General features: G+C 34.6%; 1 protein-coding gene across 14 annotated transcripts in view; it reads left to right on the top strand.

The window, feature by feature from the left end:
- Positions 1–21,394, top strand: part of LOC108908886 (multidrug resistance-associated protein 1) — a 48,015-nt gene that overhangs the window by 14,107 nt on the left and 12,514 nt on the right. For 6 of the 14 annotated variants that reach the window (XM_018713051.2, XM_018713050.2, XM_018713054.2 and 3 more), the window contains 11 exons: positions 5,981–6,247; positions 6,304–6,497; positions 7,166–7,354; positions 7,407–8,040; positions 8,926–9,072; positions 9,378–9,524; positions 10,727–10,811; positions 10,871–11,578; positions 12,286–12,309; positions 13,390–13,872; positions 16,839–17,062. In XM_018713051.2, coding sequence (XP_018568567.1) covers positions 5,981–6,247; positions 6,304–6,497; positions 7,166–7,354; positions 7,407–8,040; positions 8,926–9,072; positions 9,378–9,524; positions 10,727–10,811; positions 10,871–11,578; positions 12,286–12,309; positions 13,390–13,872; positions 16,839–17,062 — 3,102 coding nt within the window. Of the gene's footprint in view, positions 1–5,980; positions 6,248–6,303; positions 6,498–7,165; positions 7,355–7,406; positions 8,041–8,925; positions 9,073–9,377; positions 9,525–10,726; positions 10,812–10,870; positions 11,579–12,285; positions 12,310–13,389; positions 13,873–16,838; positions 17,063–20,286; positions 20,508–21,394 lie in introns of all 14 variants that reach the window. The other 8 variants (XM_018713056.2, XM_018713058.2, XM_018713055.2 and 5 more) reach the window with 8 other exon arrangements.

The following is a 21,394-nucleotide window of genomic DNA, read 5'->3' as shown; positions in this document are numbered from 1 at the left end:
CAGAATGTTCGACAACGGTTTGAAGACAACCTGTATCATTGTATGCAAGTTGGCGGACAACATTTTCAGCATTTACTTGACTAATACCGTAAGTTTTGAAGTAAAATTAAATCGATTTTCGCATTTCTCGTCAAAAATATAGTTCGTATTTTCAAAGCTGCATATTTTCTAAAATAATGAATCGATTTTCAAAAAGTAAGAATCGATGTATAGAGAATTAAAAGCCCTTTCTAATGACCCCCCACTTGACCCCCATTCCCATTTGAAAAAATTTGGGGGATAGCACCCCCACTTAGGGGGTTGAAGATTTTGGTATGCTTTTTGAGCCAAAAGTTGTCCCCCTCAGCAACAAATTTGACCTGTTTTTGGATTTTGCCGAAAAGTTGTAATAAATAGTATAAATAGTAATTTTCTCATGGCACAATTTAATACATTTGTTTTCAGCAGGAATTTTTGAGCACGTAATGAATTATTGACATGGATTTTACTAGAAAACGACTCATGCTATTAAAATCCAACAAGAGTACCTTTTTTATGCAAAATATAAATTTTCATATTTTCGCTTGAAGAAGTAGAAAAAATTGCGTACAAAAAAAAATTGAAAAATTTGCCACATGATCCCGCATTTTCTTAGGCCCTTGTAGCAAATTTTGATTTGTATATTACACCGATTATTAAGCATATAAATAGTAATACAACCCAAAAATTTCATGTTTTAATATTAAACCGTTTTGAAGTTATACAATAAAAACTGTTTCCTGAGTTACCCCTTCAAGGGGCCGTATCTCGCTTAGGGGTAACTCAGTTTTCATCACATTTCGACATGTTTTACATACTCTCCAATTTTGAGTACTTATTTCATTAACACCTTGCAATATAAGGCCCGTGTCAGATTATCAATTTTCGTCATGGCGTCAAAATGACGTCTCCAAACTGATTTAATTAAACAAATTAAACAGGCCTAAGAAAGATAGCTCAATTTGTTAAATAAATTGAGCTATTATTAATACCTTTAGCGTAAAAATATCTAATACAAATTTCAAACACATATAAGTAGAATAGAAGATATCAAAATATGTTTTTTAAAGAGATTTGGAATAGTTTAAATTAAAAATAATTTTTTGTGCTCTGGGCATGAGTTGGGCAATTGTTGGATGGTCGGTTGGCGACCTGGGGATGGAAATGCTGACAACACTGCTCTGTAGAGATGTTTTAAAACTTATGAGCTTCGACTTTCATATGCGCAGAAACATAATTCCGATCGTCGCCTAAATTATTCTACGTCCTAAAAACATTACACCTATTATTCACAATCTCTCTCGAGCTCTAGCGTAAACAAGCCTTTGATCCGATTACAAATATAATAAAATGCCCTATTCTTTATTATTTTAATTTAAACAATCAAAATATATATAACGAACGTTCGCCAGTTGACTTTATTGATGCCCGAGCGCCTTAGTTCATGTCTACTTGTAATGATGCACATGGTCTAGTTCTGAGTAAATGTTTTCACAACGTGCTTATTAGAAGAATTATGGGGATACGCCACGCCTTTCGCGCATTTCGCGGCTTATGAGATATTAAAAGACCTCTAACTTGGGTTGCTAACTCTGGGGAAATTTCCCTATTTCAGGAAAACTTGCAAACCTCTGCTATGCTATGCTATGAATTTCAGATGCTCTGATTAAAAATTAAGTCTTTTTTTTGCTTTGAAATGGCAAATTTATGGAAATGAAAACTAATTTTTGTTTTTTTATATAACGAGCGTTCAAATAAAAACGTGGTCAAGTTGGTTCTGAAAATTTGGACGTAGGGCGTAGCGTATAACAAATGAACTTAAACGTCATCTGTCAAAGCGCTATATCGCCGCTATCAATTTGAATATTTTCGTTTTAAAAAGCGTTTAAAATGGTGTTTTCTCAAGAACAAAAAGTGTTTATCATAGAGTCCTACTTTAGAAATGGACGCAAGATTGATGGAATATGGAAGTATTCTATTGAGGAATGTTTCATAGAATTTCAAAATCAATTTCCCGGCGTTGTTGAGTACAAAATTTTTCAAAGTGCAGTTCAGCGTTGTGTTAATGTTTTTCGTGAAACGGGCAGTGTAACAAGAAAAGAAGGAAGCGGCCGACCTAAAAAGCGGACTGAAGAATTAAAAGAAAATGTCCAACAAATAATGGAAAATGCGCCAAGAACTTCTGTACGTGTTTTATCACAAATGGTGGGAGTATCAGTCGGTACCTGCCACACAGTGTTAAAAAAAGATTTGCGTTTGTTCTCCTATCGTTTAACTTGTCAGCAAGAACTTCATGAAGTTGATTTTCCGCGACGGGCTGTATTTTGTGAATGGTTTTTAAACAACTACGGTGAACTTCATAATATCACCTTTTTTTCTGATGAAGCCTGGTTTCATTTAAGTGGTTACGTAAACTCACAGAATATGAGAATGTGGTCTTCTGAAAAACCAGATAACTTTTTTGTCGAGGGCCCTCTACACGCTCAAAAAATTGGAGTTTGGTGTGCTCTCAATCGAAGGAGGATTTATGGACCTATTTTTTTTAATGGTACTCTTACTGCGCAAAGGTATAGAGAAGAAATTATCGCTCCTTTTGTTAACCAGCTGGAAGAAAACGAAATTACAAACTTTTACTTTCAACAAGATGGCGCAAGGGCACATACGGCAGGCGAGACGATGAATATGTTGAGGGAAGTTTTCCAAAATCGACTAATAAGTCTCAATGCTGAACATGAATTTCCACCGAGGTCATGTGATATTACGCCGTGTGATTTCTTTTTGTGGCCTTACCTTAAAAACACTATTTTTGAACTGCCTATTCCTGATTTAAACCATCTGCAGGCTCGACTTATAGACAAGATTCGTGAAATTAACAATACCCCGAGCATCTTAGAAAATGTCTTTAATTCTTTGAGGAACAGGTGTGAAAAGTGCTTGGAACAAGGAGGGGGACACTTTCAGCAGCTGCTTTAATTTATTGTTATAACAAGGAGGGGGACACTTTCCGCAGCTCCTTTAATTGTTTGTTATTGTTATCACGATTATTCTTTAAAATAAAGTTATATAGTCATTAACGTTATTGAAACTGACAGCTGCTATACAGCTCGTTGAGAAATGAGGTTAAGTTGGTCGCTATAAGCTACTCCCTACGTCCAATGTGTCAGAGCCAACTTCGACCACGTTTTTATTTGAACGCTCGTTATCTATATTATTTTTATTTTAATTTTCATGAAGTTATATTTGTTAAAGAAATAAATATAATTTTATAGCACCTATTTTATATCAGCTAATTCAACTGTTTACTCAGTTTCTATGAATTAACACAAATGTTGTCTTGCTTCACCATAACACAAATGCTTCACCATAATACAAAATGTTGTCTAGCTTCACCATAAATTAAAACAATATCCATCAACTACGAGTTGCTAAACATGCAAGCCATTTTTGACACTAACTACTAAAAAACTATTGTAAACACCACAAATAACAGGTACGCGCCATTATTCTATGGCTAGAAATTGGCCTCAATGATTTGGGATCGAGGGGGATTATCCCTCTTTATCCTGCCTCATCTCGTGTAGGCCTGGACAGCCTTCGTAGGTGGGCCCCATCCGTCGTCTACCCCGACCGCAAATGCGGCCGGTGTAGGCGCTTTGTGGGACCTCCTTTTGTCCTGGCTGGGCCCCGCCGGCTAGGGCCCTTTCTTCTGGCGCTCTTCTTGCTTCGCCGGCTCGTCTGTGTAAACCCCGGGGGTAGTGTCATGTTTATGTGTGGTATGGTTGGGTAGGGTAGTGCGGCTATGCAGCCTGGGATGCGCTTTGCTAAGGTGGCCCTTAGGCTAGCGCGGGAGGGGAGGGTTAAGGAGGGTATGGGGGGTGTGTGTGTGTGTGTGTGTGTGTGTCGTTGTCTTCGTTTCTTGATCCTGGCTGTCTCTGAAACAGAAAAGGTTAGCGGGCAGGGGGGGGGTCATTGGGGTGGTCACCCAGGGTCAAAAAGTTGGTGTCTAGGTCTTTTGTGTTTGTCGGTCACGTCGGGTACGTAGTCAACGGCTTGCCTGAGGAGGGGATTGTCATGTCTAGCGGCTACGTCAAATCGTTTCTCCGCGTTTTGTCTTATTGTCTGTGTAGCGTTTGTGTATTGTAAGTCTCGTAATATGTCAGTGTTTCTTACGTACCAGGGCGCGTCGGTGGCCGTGCGGAGGGCTATGTTTTCCACAGCCTGTAATGACTTTAAGTGGCTTTTTGCCGCGTGACCCCACGCCGTGGAGGCGTAGGTTAGCTGCGGTTGAAGTACCACCTTGATAAGCGTTCGCTTATTCCTTAAACTGAGGGTGTTTCCACCTTTGAGTAAGGGATAGAGCCTAGCCCTGGTGGTCTTCGCTCGCGCCACCGTCTCCACGATGTGCGGTTTCCACGTGAGACGCTGGTCCATCGTCACGCCCAGGTATCGTGTTTGTCGATTCCAGGAGATGGGTTCCTGGGATAGTGTCAGTCTGTCAAGGTTTTGTGGGATTTTTCGTTTGGTAAAAAGGATAGCCGAACTTTTGTTGGGATTAATTTTGACTTTCCACCTGTTGCACCAGGTTTCAAGTTGGTCTAAGGAGCTTTGGAGGAGGTAGACGGAATATCTAGGATCTACGGATTGGGATGTGATTGTCAGGTCGTCGGCGTATAAGTATATGTTGGTGTTGGGGGGATGTGGGATGTCGGAGTTGTAAATGGTGTATAGGTGTGGGGACAGGACGGTGCCCTGGGGGACACCGGCCTCCATGGGACGGGTGGTGGAAAGGGAATCTTGGATTTGGATGCGGAATTTTCGGTGGTGTAGGTAGGATTTTATGAGTTTGGTAAAGGATATGGGATATTGGTTGGTGAGCATTTTCATCAGTAGGCCTTCATGCCAAACCGTATCGAAGGCCTTTGCGACGTCCAGGAAGACAGCACCAGTGTACTGTCCCCTGTTGAAGGCCGCCGTGATGTGCTCGGTAAGGCGAAGGATTTGGAGTTCAGTGGAGTGATTGGGTCGGAAGGCGAACTGCTCGTCTGGAATGACTTGCAGTTCTTGGGAGAAATAACAGGTAAACACTAACGCAACGAGGATTGTAAAATCGGATTTCAGTATTCGGAGTCGCTGAGGCCACGTGGCTCCCACGCGTATTGCGAATGACGCTAGAGACTACAGTTGACCAGATATGTAATGGTTGAATGTACTACAAGTTCAACAATTCTTTTTTTCGGAAACTATAAGGATTTTACAATTTTGTTTTACGATATTGAGTCCATGTCTCATGCCACATATATTCCCAAATTTTTTGGGATAAGCAGTGAATCACCCTGTATGTGTGCGTATTTTATGTTGATTTGTACCATATGCAGATAAATTATTGAAAAATTTAAAATTTAAATTAAAAATTTAAAAATCCATCTAAATATATTTAGATAAAAAATATGTCCATTTAAAGAAATTTCAAAAGCTGTCTTTTTTTTTCTTAAAATGGGTTGGTAACCCTGTGACGGCCTACTACAATTTATGCAAAATTATCGTTATTTCGGCAATAAGTAGTTCCGAAAAAATTAAGTGAATAAAAAATAAAATAGTAGAACTACCTGCATGAAATTGTTACATTTCTAAAAAAAAATTAAAAATAATGTGATTTTTGCAAAAACGTACAGGATTGTACACATTATTTGAACTTCATTTGTTTTTTATTTGTAGTATTAAGGCTTCTATAAGTGCAGATAATTATAATCTATTTTAAAGTAAAAGCGGGTTCTTTGTTTAGATGGTCATGTAAAAGTCCTCAATTTTTCCAAATGCAGAGCAAAAAAATTTGAAAATGTTTCTTACGAATGACACAATATATAATTTATAAACATTTTCATTTCGCTTGCATTTTAGTAAAAAAAAATAATTGTAAATTTTGATGGTGTTGTTGACTTTAATAAAACAGATTAATTTTTAGGCCCTTTCTGCACTTCTTGTCGTATACAACAGGAAACATGGCATGCCGTCTTCAGGGCTGCTATTCCTCTTCTGGCTTTTGCTGGGGGTATGCGGCGCTGTTCAGTTTCGATCTGAGATTAGACGGGCCCAGAGGAGTGAAATTCCTCCGGGATCCAAATATTTTTACATCAGTTACCTGATTTATTACCCGCTGGTTTTGCTGATGTTCCTCCTCAACTGTTTTGCAGACAAACCACCTCGAGAATCGAAATATCCTAAGTCTGAGGTAGCTTTCCGTTAACGGTTTATTAAAGAAGGGACTAATGTTCCTTTGTGATTTAGAGACCTTGCCCGGAAGAAAATGCCAGCTTCTTGTCACGCCTATTGTTCACTTGGTTCGATTCTCTGGCTTGGACCGGCTTTCGGAAACCTTTGGAAGCGACGGATTTGTGGGATATGAAGCCCGAAGATTCAGCCAAGGAAATCGTACCGTTATTTGAGAAGCACTGGCAGAACACGTTGGACAAAAGTGGAAGGTTAGTGTTTGTGGAGTGCTTGTTTTTATAACTTCATTTTTCGCCTCATTTTTGTGTGAATTCGATACATGTAAATAGCAGTGTGTCAGAAATTTGTCATTTCTTGGACAAAATATAAATTAAATAAAAATTAACAAAAAGATTGTCTACTACGTGGATGTAAGTTTACAACATTTTTTTTATAGTGAATGACGAAATATCCAAAGTTAAACAATTATTGTGAAAATTAATAAATTTATAAAATGTAAAGACAGTTAATTGTTTAGTTTCTAACACTGTATATTTTTCATTTAGTCTGTTTTTTTCATACGTTTTTTAAAACATTTGCTTTTAGATCTTTTATTTTAAATTTATTAAAATTTTTTTTATTACAGCCTAGAAATACTTTGTTTATAGCTTCATGGTATTGGTTAAATATACAGTTTAATCATTTTTTTTACATTTTGCAATGTTTTTAAAGCTTCCAGGCGTTGTTCGCATTGTTCAAAGAAGTTGTTTCTTCAAAAAGTATCACTTTAGGGGTTTCTTCTCAGAAATTGCTGGTAATATATCTCGCGTTTCGAAGGAGCAACTTTTTTAAATCCCCATCTGTTACGTTGTAGAGCTGCCTCGTGCTTCACTGCTTTGAATTTAATAATAAGATAAAAAATCGAACTACTCCTTTACAGTTACTCCCCCACCCAAAATGCGCAATTTAAGTCCGATGTTGACCACGTAGCTTTTGTTAATAGCAAGAAGAAAAAAGAGGCATCCGTTTTGCCAGCTTTAGTGAAATCTTTCGGCCCCACGTTCGCATTCGGGGCATTACTGAAACTAATGCAGGACATTTTGACTTTCGTGAGCCCCCAAATTTTAGGGTAAGACTTTGTTAGGCCCATTTGCTTTCAATTAAATCGATTTTCCTTTTAGATATATTATTACTTACGTGAGAAAGGGACAATACGAATGGAGGGGTTATTTTTTCACAGCGTTGCTTTTTATAACGGCCACTATACAAACTCTACTATTGGCGCAGTACTTCAATAGAATGTTCATAGTCGGAATGAGGATCCGAACAGCTTTGATCTCCACGATTTATAGAAAATCGTTGAAAATATCCAACAGCGCCCGTAAAGAAACTACGGTGGGAGAAATCGTTAACTTGATGTCTGTGGACGCCCAAAAATTTATCGAGCTTACGGCCTTTCTAAACATGATATGGTCGGCGCCCCTTCAAATTATCTTGTCTCTGTACTTCTTGTGGTACGAGTTGGGCCCGTCAGTGCTTGCCGGATTAGCTGTGATGATTATTCTGATTCCCGTGAACGGATTCATTGCAAACAAAGTTAAGACCTTACAGATTAAGCAGATGAAGAATAAGGACGAACGTGTGAAACTGATGAACGAGATTTTGAGCGGAATTAAGGTCCTGAAGTTGTATGCGTGGGAGCCCAGTTTTGAAAATCAGGTGTTGAAGATACGGAACAAGGAGATAAAGGTTTTGAAATCGGCGGCTTATTTAAATGCTGGCACGTCCTTTATTTGGTCGTGTGCTCCGTTCTTGGTAAGTTCATAATTTTTTTTCCCATTTAACTTTATCGCAATGTTACAGTCAGCTGAAAATGTTTTGTTTTTAATTTAATGGCCTTTAAGGAAAAATATTTTTATATTTTATAAATAATTTGAAAGATTTTTAATATCCAAAAGATTTATTTTAAATATTTTATGTATTTCATCAATTTTTTGATTTTCTATCACTGTACAAAAACAGGTACAAAATTTGTGATGGAATTCAACTTTCTCTAAAAAAGGTACAAAATATAGGAAGATAGTCAACTTTTTCTAGCTAATAATGAGACAAGACACAAATCTTTTAAATTTTCAAAGTTATGCCCATTTAAGGTTAGGACCAGTGAAAGCTTTCCATTCTAGTGAACCATCTCTCTCAGGTGACGTCAGAACAGTTAGATCACTTAAATATACCTGTTCTTTGTATTGTATCAGTTAGAACAGGGCCATTTCCCATTTTTTTAAATTATTTTCTAATAATTTGTTTAAAATATATAATTTATCTTGTCATTTTGTTGTTTTCAATTGTTTTGTGCGAAAAGTAGTACAAAATATATGATGGCACTCAACTTTCTCAACCTGATACGTAACAGAACACAAATCTTTAATATTAATTAAAGCCACTTTGTTTGAGGTTAAAATCAGTGAAAGCTTTCCATTCTGGTGATCCATCTAATCCCAGAACAGCTAGATCACTTAAATATTTAAGTTGTTTGTGTTTTGTTGCTTAGAAAAAGGGTAGTTTTTAATTGTTTACAACTCTTTTCAAAAAAATCCCTGAAAGTATCATAATTTTTTTACTGTTCTGTGCAAATCAAACAAATTAGTTGAAGTAGTTAGGATAATTTTTCGTATGTATACTGAACAAACTTTTGTTTAGGTGACACTGGTCACGTTTATAATGTTCGTCTACAGCGATTCCAGTAACGTTTTGACTCTCGAGCTAACGTTTAAATCGCTGACTTTATTTGCGATAATGCGCATACCGATGTCGCTGTTGCCCTTGTTGCTGGTATACATCGTTGAGGTAATAAAAGAGAACAAAAAAACGGATAACTACTATTTACTATATCACATTCATCGCTTTACGGTGGGCATTGATAGTAGTAACTCTCCTATAATGTACCCATACAGGTTGTCTGATTTTTTTATAGCTGCGTTGTGATAAAATATTAATTCATATCAAATCTGACACCCTGTATGGGTTAATATCTTTAATGGGAAGCATACCTTTCTCAGTAATGTGGTGATGTTTACTGTTAACCCGATCATCATTATAGTTTTATAAGCCATTGACGGAGGATATAGCTAAGTCTCTTGTGCATGCTCTAGGTCTCTCTTGTCACCTTTGCTACCTTCGTATTGGTGGATGAGAATAACGTTCTTGATGCGAATAAGGCCTATGTATCTATCTCTCTCTTCAATATATTAAGGTTTCCGATGAGCATGTTACCCATGATGATATCGAACTTAGTACAAGTAAGCCGACATTTTAGTTTGAAAAAAAAAAAGTTTTTCTTCAAACTGCTCCATTGATATAATTTATTAATACATACATAAGGTATTTAATACTTCGTTATTGCTTATTAACATGATCAGCACAATTTCAGGTGTAGTTTATTTAGTCATACCATTGTACCATGGCTCTAGCTTGGGAAAAACTTTTTAATATTTTGTAAATATTGCCAGGTTACGTTACATGTTTATCAGTATGGTTTCAGTAGTAAAATTAGTACCGAAGTAAAGAAATCTAAAATCTCCTACTACTAATAAAGAAGCGTAATCATTGTAGCGTTCTACAGGGTGTAACTTTGAGCGAGTGGTCATATTTTTAGTATTCCGTTTTGAAAATTGAATTTTTTGTAGCCGCAATTTTCAACTTTGGAAATTTGATATTTACATTTTTTTTTGGCATTCAGTGTACTTTTTAACATTAAATATACTGACCATAACGTCAAAGGATTAATTTTTTTAATTTTATGTTCGAAATATGCCAGTAAGACTGCTTCGGACACTTTTTTAATTTTCTTCAAACTACACCACCCATTGAATTCGTTGTAGTCAATCTCGTACTATCTCGACGATTTTTTGGAGATTAATTGTGAAACAGCACTTTGCGCTGCTGGTAAATGTTCGTCTTCACTTTCCGAGCTCATTTTAAATTAAACACTCTTAGATTGACACTACTATTTTAAACAAATAATTTTGCCTATGGTAGTCACGGCGCCTAAACCGTCTTTATTCAAACGACTTCAAATATAAATTACCCCTAAATATTTGACCCCCATTTAAAATTACACCCTGTCTATTCAAGATAAGAATGTTTGTTATTGACGATAAATTTTGTTTTATCTATTATCTGTTTCGATATTAGTAGGTGGTTTGGTTTTAAATTTTGCTTTAGTTTTCATTGGTGGATTCTGGAAAAGGAAAAATAAATACAAAATTTGTCACAATCTAAGCTTTATATTTTTTTAACAAGTAAATCAATTATCATTATTAAAACTTGAGGCATATTTTTTCTTTTCCGGTAGCACCAATTAAGTATTATTATTGACGATATTATTCCTTATGTTTCTGTGTAGCTTGATTGCTACAAACATAAACTGTTAATCGGACCTTTGAAAGAATAAGGAATAATATGTTTTCAATGCAACTTTCTAATATCTTCCAATCTTTAGACGTACGTCTCGGTAAAAAGAATCAATAGGTTTATGAATTCGGAAGAATTGGACCCAAATAACGTAACACACGATTCGTTTGAAGGTAAACGCTCTTTATCCTATTTATAGAGTTTTTCACTAAAAATATTTTCCTTTTTGTAGCGGATCCTTTAATTATCGAGAAGGGGACATTTTCTTGGGGCGACGATCCCATTCTCAAGAACATCAATATTCGTTTGAAGAAACAAACCCTGACCGCCGTCGTAGGCACTGTCGGTTCTGGAAAATCCAGTTTAATATCGGCCTTTTTGGGAGAGATGGATAAAGTGTCCGGCAGGGTGAACACGGTGGGTAGGATCGCGTACGTCTCGCAACAAGCCTGGATCCAAAACGCCACGTTGAAAGATAACATTTTATTCGGGAAGAAATTCGACAAAGTTCTATATAACAAAGTTATCGAAATGTGTGCCCTTAAAGCCGATTTTGAAATGCTGCCGGGTGGGGACCAGACGGAAATAGGCGAGAAGGGTATAAATTTGTCTGGCGGGCAAAAGCAGAGGGTTAGTTTGGCCAGAGCCGTGTACTCTGATGCAGATATCTACTTTTTGGATGATCCTTTGAGTGCGGTGGACAGCCACGTCGGTAAACACATATTCGATAAAGTTATAGGGCCTAAGGGAATGTTGCGCTACAAAACGAAAGTACTGGTAACTCACGGCATCACATATTTGCCGCAAACTGATTCCATAATCGTGATAAAAGATGGCGAGGTGTCGGAGAGTGGCACCTATCAAGAGTTGTTGGACAAGAAAGGTGCTTTTGCCGAGTTTCTATTGCAACATATCACGGAAGATGTGGATACGGATGATGGTAAGTTTGATTTGCTTACAAACATTCTGCGTTTTTTTACAAATTAATTTAAAAAGTTTACAAAAAAAATTAATTATAAATATAAAATTTGTTGATTTGATCACATTTAAAAAAATATGTGTTTGACTATTTTAAATTTCTCTATCCGAATAATTAATTAATTAAACAGCGATGAAGCATATCATATGTTGTAGGATAATTATAGTATAGCTGTTAAATAAATCATATATAATAGTTACTTAGACAATGAAAGTCTGACATCTCTAGGAAGGACTTATTATTTCAGCAGCAATTTTTCAGTTCTTAAAATTTTCCCCATGAAAATATCTGTACTCCACTGGATTTTAGGTAAAAAACAATAGAAAATTCATATATTTACAAAAGTCAAAACATTTTTATAAATAGTTATCCATACTACAGAAAATAGCCAGCTTGGGACATTTGAACTACTTCTTGTATATCCTCAGAAAATACATTAAACCCTTCTAAAGTGTAAACATCAATCCACCATGTACATACAAAGACTATTGGATATTTCTATAATGATTAACCTAGCAAACGTACAGGGTGTTTTAAAAATTATAATAAACTTCAGTGTAGCTGCTTTGAAAACAAACTGGATGATACAGTCCCTCCCTAGGGTTGTAAGACAAAAGAAATTCTTCGTTATATTTATTTTTTAACATCTAACAAATTCGTTCTTGTAGGTCTTGGAAAGCAAATTAAAACTGGTATGTAATTCGTTTGCGTTAGAGTCGAATCTTGCTCAAATTCCTGCAACTAAAAAAGTAGAATGTGTTAATATATTTTTTATTCACGTCATAATAATACACCTCTTTTCTGCACCCCTTTTCCTATATTCATTTTTAGTAGTTTCCTTTTGGAACGTGTTTAAATGAATTGCAGGATCGACAAATTTCACATACTCCCTAAGCGGGAGGCAAAATTGAAAAATTATATTTATTAATCATGATTTGGCCAAGTGAAATTCGTTGAACTGTACGTAGAGTTGCATTTATAAGGAATTTCATATCATTTATTATTTTGTATACAAACTGCATAAACGGATAAAATTTTTATTATTAGATAGTGTTACGATGAAATGGTAGTTATTAGATTTTATAGTCTTTGATAGTAGTCTGTTGGAATGAACCCATTTTGCATTTTGCTAAAACAGGATCTCGACATCTAATAATAAGGAATTAAACTTCACATATTTCATTTTCAAACTATGAATAGAATTTTATCAATAAACATCACTCGCCTCAGATGCATGACACACGGATCAATATGTATCATGCGTTGTAAAACCTAACCCCATATTTCACCAGAAATTAATACGGTTAGTTCTTAACAGCATTTGATAATTACGTGGTCGTATATTACCACCTATATTATAAAGCCTCAATGTTTCGCATGTGACATCAGTTCTGTGGTGATATATACGTCGCTTGGTAACGTAATCATGAAAAATTGCTGAACACATCTTGTACAAACCTTCATTTCTTGGAAACCTAAAAACATAATTTTGGGTCCGTTTTACCGGCTCATTCGAAAGAACCACACAGCAGGTGAAAGACACACTGCTTCTTTATTACACAGCGGTTATCTCAAAGTACCGACCCGACTCAAGACTTGCCTCCTCCACATAACCTCAAATTTACGATTTACGATCACGTCTCGACTTCTGTCATTCATGATTAAATCTTCAACTCTGTAAGGCTTTATATTATAGGTGGCAATGGCTCACGTCTGCTTTAGTTTTTTAAATACTTAGTTCTGCCAGAGATACATCATGTAGTTTTTTGTAGACTTGGATGAAATAAAGGACCAGCTGGTCGGCACGGCCTTATCCGAAGAAGTAACGAGACGGTTGAGCCGACATCGCTCGAGGGTCTCCGAATCCCATTCCGAATGTGGGTCTGACCGCATCCTTAACGGGTCCCTCCAACGTCAGAAATCTAGCGACAGCACCGACAAAAGCTTACGGCGCAGGGCCGGTTCGATAGAAGAGTCCAAGAACGATTCCCCTAAAGGGAAGCTTATAGAGATAGAGAAGGCGGAGACCGGCAGCGTTAGTTGGGACGTGTATAAGCACTATCTGAAATCAATTGGGCTATTTTTAACTTTTGCTACCATTTTGTTAAACATGGTATTTCAAGGTTTTAGTATCGGTTCGAATGTCTGGTTAGGGGTGTGGGCCAATGACAGTTCCCTTAATGTGAATGGAACTGTGAATACGGCGAGAAGGGATTTGTACCTCGGAGTGTACGGGGCTCTCGGAATCGGCCAAGGTAAGTGACGTTTACATAAATAGTACTTTTCGTTTTTACTTGGTAGATGTTTGGTTTTTCGTTTCTTAGCAAGCATGTTCATGGGATGATTGAAAAATTAACGTCTTAAACTTATGGTCTTTAATTCACAGTATATATGGTGTAAGTTTGATAAGAATCATATTTATACTGATATGCCATGCATTGTTGTCAAATCTTGAGTAATATAATGTTTTTTCATATCGCAGAAATTTGACAGTGAAGATACACAAACACACCTTACAGTCATCCCAAAAAGACGCGATAGTACCTATTATATTAAAAATATGTACCTTCTCGTAAACCAATATAAATATATTCCACCATTCTAGTTTCGCCAGATCTATTTTATATGACTACGAATATGACACTCTTAAAAGATTAGAAAATCCTAATCTTAATAATGACTACTGTGAATTAAAGACTTATGTTCCAGTCGAATTAGATCATAAAACCTAAAAAAAAAAACACTTTATACGGAGAGATGTTGTTAAAATTTATGGAAAAGATGGTCAATCCAATGGCAATATGTGCCAAACGCCGATTCAACTGACCGAGAAATTGTTGTTCCAGCTATTTGTTAATTAAATTCGTTTGTTTTTTTGCAAGTAATTGTTTTATTACTAAACGTTAATTTTAGAAGTTAATCTCGTAGATATAGGTTCCAATTGATCCAAAGAAACGTATCGAATAAGAAAAAGTTCAAAAAGTTGAAATTAAGTAGACTTACAACAAAATAAGATGTGCAAAACAGCGTTATAAACAAATTGTTTAAGGGTTAGGCAAAAGCCGCTCGGGAATTTGCTCTTTTTGCATTAAATAAAGCTTATTTTTACGGTAATTTAAAAAAAAAGAGAAGTCACTTACGCCTCTTTGTTCACAAGATACCTTGTGTGGACGTTTCGAACCGAGATTTTACAGACAACGAAAGGGTTAAACTTTTTTTTTTCAGAAATTTTACATTCATAGTTCATGTAATAAACGGGCTAGCAGCAATAGAAGTTAGTGTTAATGAATGGCCTGAAAGCATATGAACTATAAATGTAAAACTTTTTGGAAATAAAAGTTTAACCCTTTCTTTAATCGTCTTTAAAATCCCAGTACGATACGTCCAATAGTTAATTAAGCTATGTTGTGAACAAGGAGGCGTAGGTAATTTTCTTTTTTTTAAATTGCCGTAAAAATAAAGTTTATTTAATGCAAAAAGAGCGAATTCCCGAGCAGCTTTTACCTAACCCTTGGACAATTTGTTTATAATGCTGTTTTGCACGTTCTACTTTGTTTGTTGGAAAGGGCTACTTAATTTCAACTTTTTGGAATGTTTCTTTTTCGATACGTTTCTTTGGATTAATCTTATCTACAATATTAACTTCTAAAAATTAGCATTTAGTAATTAAACAATTAGTTGCAAAAAAAACAAACGTCATTGGTTAACAAATAGCTAGTTGGTTTTTGAATTGACCGTCTTTTCCATAAATTTCATCATAATCCATCACCTTTTGCAATAACAATGCGAAATTTTGGAAAACTGATATTTCCGCTTTCATTCTTTATTTTACAATTGGTGAAAAATTACTTTAGGTAATTATAGGTAATTTAATTGTCTACAACATAAAATAATTAATATTCCGATTAGATAGGTTGCCTAGATTAACGTGGGCAGTAAAAAAATGAAAAAGGCATGTAAATTTGCAACTTATTTGCAATTTGCCAACTTATCGTCACTTCTTTCGAGTTATTTTTTTGATATTATCATTCTACATGTCAATTATTGTCAATTGTCCATCATAAAATGCAATAAAATGTCTACTAATAATTTTTTCGCGTTCAAACTCTAATTCGACTGGAGTATTACACTTGTGTTAATTTTAAATTGTCCAAATGCGATTTATTCAGTGGTTTTAAATTAATTATATTTACCTTACCTTTGTTTATATATTTACAGTTAAAAGACGTCTGAAACTTAAGAATGAAACACAAGAAACACTATCAAAAAATTCCTCTCAGTTTTATTTAAGAAAATGGCTGACGGGGATTATTTGGGAGTGCCGCTATCTTGTTTTTTAATTCTTATATCTAAAGTTTGGCAAGTTGTTTAACTGTATAAACATATAACGACGCAGTTATATTAAATATATCGGGTTTATTTCTTTTGACGAAAAGGTGTTTTTGTTTTGTGAGAATCCTGTATTTGCAAAGGATTATACTTACACTTGTTTTTAATTTTTGAATCATCCTATATACTAACTTACTTATTATTTGCAGAATTATTTATTTACGATTTATTTTGGTCTTTATTTATTTACTATTAATAATTTGGGACTTGGCAGAAAAGAAGTCTAACTAATTTGAGCTAATTATGATAATGGTTAAAGAATAGGTGCTAATTTAAAGTGTCTTCTTTGTATATATTATCTATTTACTTATTGTATTATGTATAGCTATGTTCTGTTAACTTTTATGGTTATTTCAGTCCCGATAATTTATTTTCGTATTACAAACAAATCTCTTAATTTTTAGACATATACATGAGTTTAGTAATTTAGTTAGCCAAATTATTAATAAGAACTAATCAGTTTTTAATGCAAATACGGTATTATGTACATTTTTTTGCATTAATATCTTGTGTTATGTTACAGTTGAAATATCTTAACTCTGAATGTCTCTATAACTGCTGCCTTCATTAAAGACTATTTTGACACGGTTTTGTACGATAACACTAACCAGTTTTGTATCTCCCTACAGCTTTTAATAATAACGTGCTTTAATAACACCTAACACGATTAGAACAGCTTTTACAGGAAATGAACTTGAGATGGTACTTTTAATTTATTTGCTTCGTTGCTTTTATTACGCTTTGCTTTACACTACTTGTATTTCAACATATTTTGCTTTTTGTTTTTATTAACATTTTTGTGATACAATTTAAATTTTTTCTCGGTTTTCAGTTATTGTGATTTTTCTGGCGACACTCGCACTTTTCATAGGATCGTTGAACGCAGCGAGGCTTCTGCACAACGTAATACTTTCGAATATAATGCGAGTGCCGTCCACAACGTTTTACGATGTCACGCCGGTAGGACGGATCTTAAATAGATTTTCGAAAGACATTGACACTTTGGATACCGTTTTACCGATGACGTTGCGAGGTTGGATCACTTGTTTCTATGCGGTTAGTTCATTTATCAGATAACTTACTCAAAGCAGTTATATTAACAATTAATAAGGCGTAACCGACATCCGTTTACATAAAAATAGTTTAACACGTAAAAATTTAAGATATTTGCTGTCTGCGATAATTTTCAACGTTTATTTTGTGTTTATAAAAAGTTTACTTCATTATGCAGAGCGATTCATGTATCTGGACTGGTTGTAGTGACAGTTTTTGAAGTTCGGGCTCATGTCATTGAATGTGAGCTTTCTAATGATTATATTTTCAAAAATTTTTGGGAAACGAAAAATTCTTGGAATAGCATTTATTGGGAAGCTTGCATTCCAATCCACAGAGACCTAAATTTTCCGAAAATGACTAGCATGAAACTTACTGGTTCATTTTCATGGATCAAGCTGTATAGTGTGTGCATGCTCGTCTAACTGTGAGTGGACGACAATTGAAAATTTGTTGTGGGTCGTTTCTAATTGAGTACTGATGTCGGTGATAGATAAAAGGAAACAGGGGGTAACTTTGAATGTGGATCGTATTTATACTGAGATTACTTTGATTGTGTAAAACGCATACCAGGTTTACAAATTCCGTCATGTAAACGTGAGTTTTTTAGCTTTTTTATATCATAGATACCTCCTTAAATAAAAAAAGTTACTACGGTCTTTGTCGGTGACATAGAAACAGTTTATATTGCTGAGCATCTGTAATGGTATAAATCATTGAGAAAACCAGTATTTCATGCAGAAAGACGTAAAATTACCTGCCGTATTACAAACACCTCTTATGATGATGTGGTGATATAGTCATCCTTTTTCATATCTATCATATCTATCACCTCATCAGGTGGATTGATATGTAGTTCACCAAGATCAGTGTTGGAGGTTATTAACAAAGAAATTCACAAACTAAACACAGTGCTATAAAGAATAAGTAATAAATAATTTTTATTAAAAACTTGAAATAATTTTAAAAGATGTCAAAATCTATCGGATTATTAAGTATTTTTATGAAGCAAACGATATTAATTTCTTAAAAACACTCGGCATTGTTGTCCGCATTGACAAAAAAGAATATGGTGAGTTTAAAATAACTTGTCACGAAGTTGTACCAAAGTAATCTGTTTTCACAAAATTATTTTTGTTGCAAGTTTTGTTGTCTGCCACTCCGTTAGCTTCATACAATTGGCTTAAAATGCACATGCACATAACAATTTTTCAAATTCAAGTGTAAATTATTATAAGAGCAACTTTTACTGATTAAATTTTCTGTCATTTATCATGACTTGAATTGACATATTGAATAATAATTCTTTCTCTGCGGCACGTTTCAAATATGTGTGCAAAAAATATTTAAAATTTTTCTGTTTTCGTTGACCTGTTTTCTTTCTTATGCTTTTTCAAGAAGAGTAGATTTTTTTTGTTCTGTTTGTATAATTCATGTTCTTTGCTTTGCCTGCACTGTAATATTTATAAATGTTAACATTTGTAGCTATTTCTGTGTGTTCGTCCGAAGTGAATCTAACCATTGCATCGTTGAACGCAGCGAATGAAATTCACAAAGTTCTTCTAATAAGTGTCTTGCGTCAGCCTATGTATTTTTTTGAAATGATTCCAGTTGGTAGGATATTGAGTCGATTTTCTAAGGATTTGTCTGATATCGATGTCGAGCTTCCGTTTAATTGTTACGAAGTAATAGAGAGTTCATTTATTGTAAGTTAAAATTGAATTTGTCAGCAGTTATATTTAAAAATGAGTTTCCTACATTTTTATTTCTCATTTTTAAACATTTTTATTTACCTTAGCATTGAATTTTTCTTTATTTCTCCCAGCCACACAGTTAATTTTCCAATAAAATACACTCTAACAATTATTTTGTTTCCAGTAATCTGCATAATATTTACCAATTTAATATTCACTAAAGCTACCTTAGACGGGGCAATAAAAATTCACAGATTTTTGTTGAGTAACGTTATGAGATTACCATCCGGATTTTTCGACATCACACCAATGGGACGCATATTGGCGAGGTTTTCAAATGATATAAACGGTGTCGATATAAGATTACCCAGTAATTTTCAGGTTTTGATACAAAACACCATAAGGGTATGTTTTTATTTATTTTTTTAAATTCTTATTTTGCTTGAGTTCTATTTTATCAAGGGGAAATATTTGTTGTCAATATGTTTTGTGTTACATCACATACACTGAAAAATTGTCATCGGTACCATAGTTTATTCTTTTTGGGATGGTTATGGTTTTCAAAATGCAGTCATATCATAAGTACCGCATGGTATCTTTGAAATACGCTGCTAAAAATATGAATTAATTCTTTAAAATGTTTTGAATTTTGTATTTCAAAAACTCCATGAATTGTTTTATTGGCTTTTGATAGTTTTTCTCAATATATCTACAAACACTTTGTCCTTTATACTAATCTAACAAATATAGAGTATTATATTTACATACATTTAAACGTACGATTGTAATATAAATAACCAGTTAATCTTACGGCTGAAAATACTCGATGGCGACTTTCTCGTGAAATCTTCGATTTTATTGAGAAGTTGCAATTAGTATTTTCACTTCTAAGTGATTATCTGACTATTACACACAAACTATGCCTTGACATATTTGACATTTACACATTTGTGAGGAAATATCTTCTCTCTGGATTTTTGGATAGCGAGTTTTTAATTGGTAGTATTTTCATATTCTTATAGGCGTCGTTTTGTATAAAGAAATGTCAGGTTGAGGAAATTTATCTTCGGGGCAAACATATCTAGGTTTGCTAACAAATTGGTACGTTTGAACTACTTTCGTTAATTTTTTTAATCATGAACGTAATTATCCCCGAATGAGTTCTTAGGACATAAAATTAGTCAGGAAGCGTCGTGATATGTACGTAACAAGTCTCTGATTTTTTAAAATAATTCACAAGCTTGCATCTGTGTAGTTTATAGTGACAGTAGACTCATTTAGCTGTTTTCTGCAATAGTGGATTTATAGAATACAATCGTAATTAAAAATTATTAAAAAAACCACGTACTCCTAAGTGATTAATCCACTACTTATGTTATTAGGCACCGTTTTCCATCGCTACATTTTTAAATACACCCGCTTAGCACTACTAACCAAGCCATAGTTGTTAACAAAGCGAGATTTCAAATGCGTATCTGCACCAGCTTATTGTACAAAATATTCCCACACTAATTAACCAAAACATTTTTACAGCTCTGTCGACTGTATTTGCCGAGCTGGCACCGAATTTGGGCTGTCTTGCCGCGGCAATTAGCTTACATCAATTGTTAATTAGTGGCGTTTTCCGTTCCCCCATGTTATTTTTCGATACCACCCCTCTCGGACGAATATTATCCCGTTTTTCTAGTGATGTAGAAATCGTGGATGATAGTTTGCCCTGGTACGTTGTAGACGGAGTGTATTGCTTCTTCGAGGTACTTAACTTTTTTTTTTCAAATAATCATATGCACGATGGACACTGCTCTTAACCACAATTACCCTCCTTTGAATCTGCAAATCTTACAGTGATGGAACTTGTATACTGAAATAATTCGTGTATTATTAAAATTTTTACACAAGTCCAGTTTATACTGGAACTGGATTGAGTACGATGTGCACTCGAGTTGATTTTCATCCCATAATTCAATTTATAGTAGATTTCATTTGTTTTGATTAGATTTAGCATTTACCTTGTTTCGTAATCGTGTCCCAGTTTAGGTTCAAATTGGATTTATGTTTAAAATAAATTATAACGAGGGAATAACAAGTTTTATCACAAAAATTAACATTTACAGCTTCGACACTTGGAAAATTTTTACAATATTTCCGTTCGTAACCTTGTATGTAACTTCATGCTTGCAACATAATATCCGTTTCTATGTTAAAAATGCGTGTATAATATATCCTAACCCTAAAATTTTTTAAATGTTCTAAATGTTTTTGAATTTTGAGTTATCGAATACTAACAACAATGTAAATATATATACAGGGTGATTAAGGGTTTTAGGATGGATATTCTATCAACTATTCTGTTAAAAAAAATTATTCACACTGTCCAATTCTGCTACTATATTGGAGGTTGGGAAAGGAAATTTGTTTTGTATATATTTGTGGATACAATAATGCATAGAATGAACTTAATAAGTAATTTTTAGTTCTCATTGAATGATTAAAAATTCTGTGTTTTACCAATTTGACTCAATAGATTGTTCAATAAATTGTCACAAGTCGGCATATTTATGGCATAAAATTGCTGAAAATCATTAAAAGTGGGCAATAAATTAAAACTGGTGCTATTGGAGCCATTATATCGAAGTTAGGA

Source organism: Anoplophora glabripennis, unplaced genomic scaffold, assembly GCF_000390285.2.
Source record: "Anoplophora glabripennis isolate ALB-LARVAE unplaced genomic scaffold, Agla_2.0 scaffold428, whole genome shotgun sequence".
NCBI lineage: Eukaryota > Metazoa > Arthropoda > Insecta > Coleoptera > Cerambycidae > Anoplophora > Anoplophora glabripennis.
This window is presented reverse-complemented; position numbering and strand designations above follow the sequence as displayed.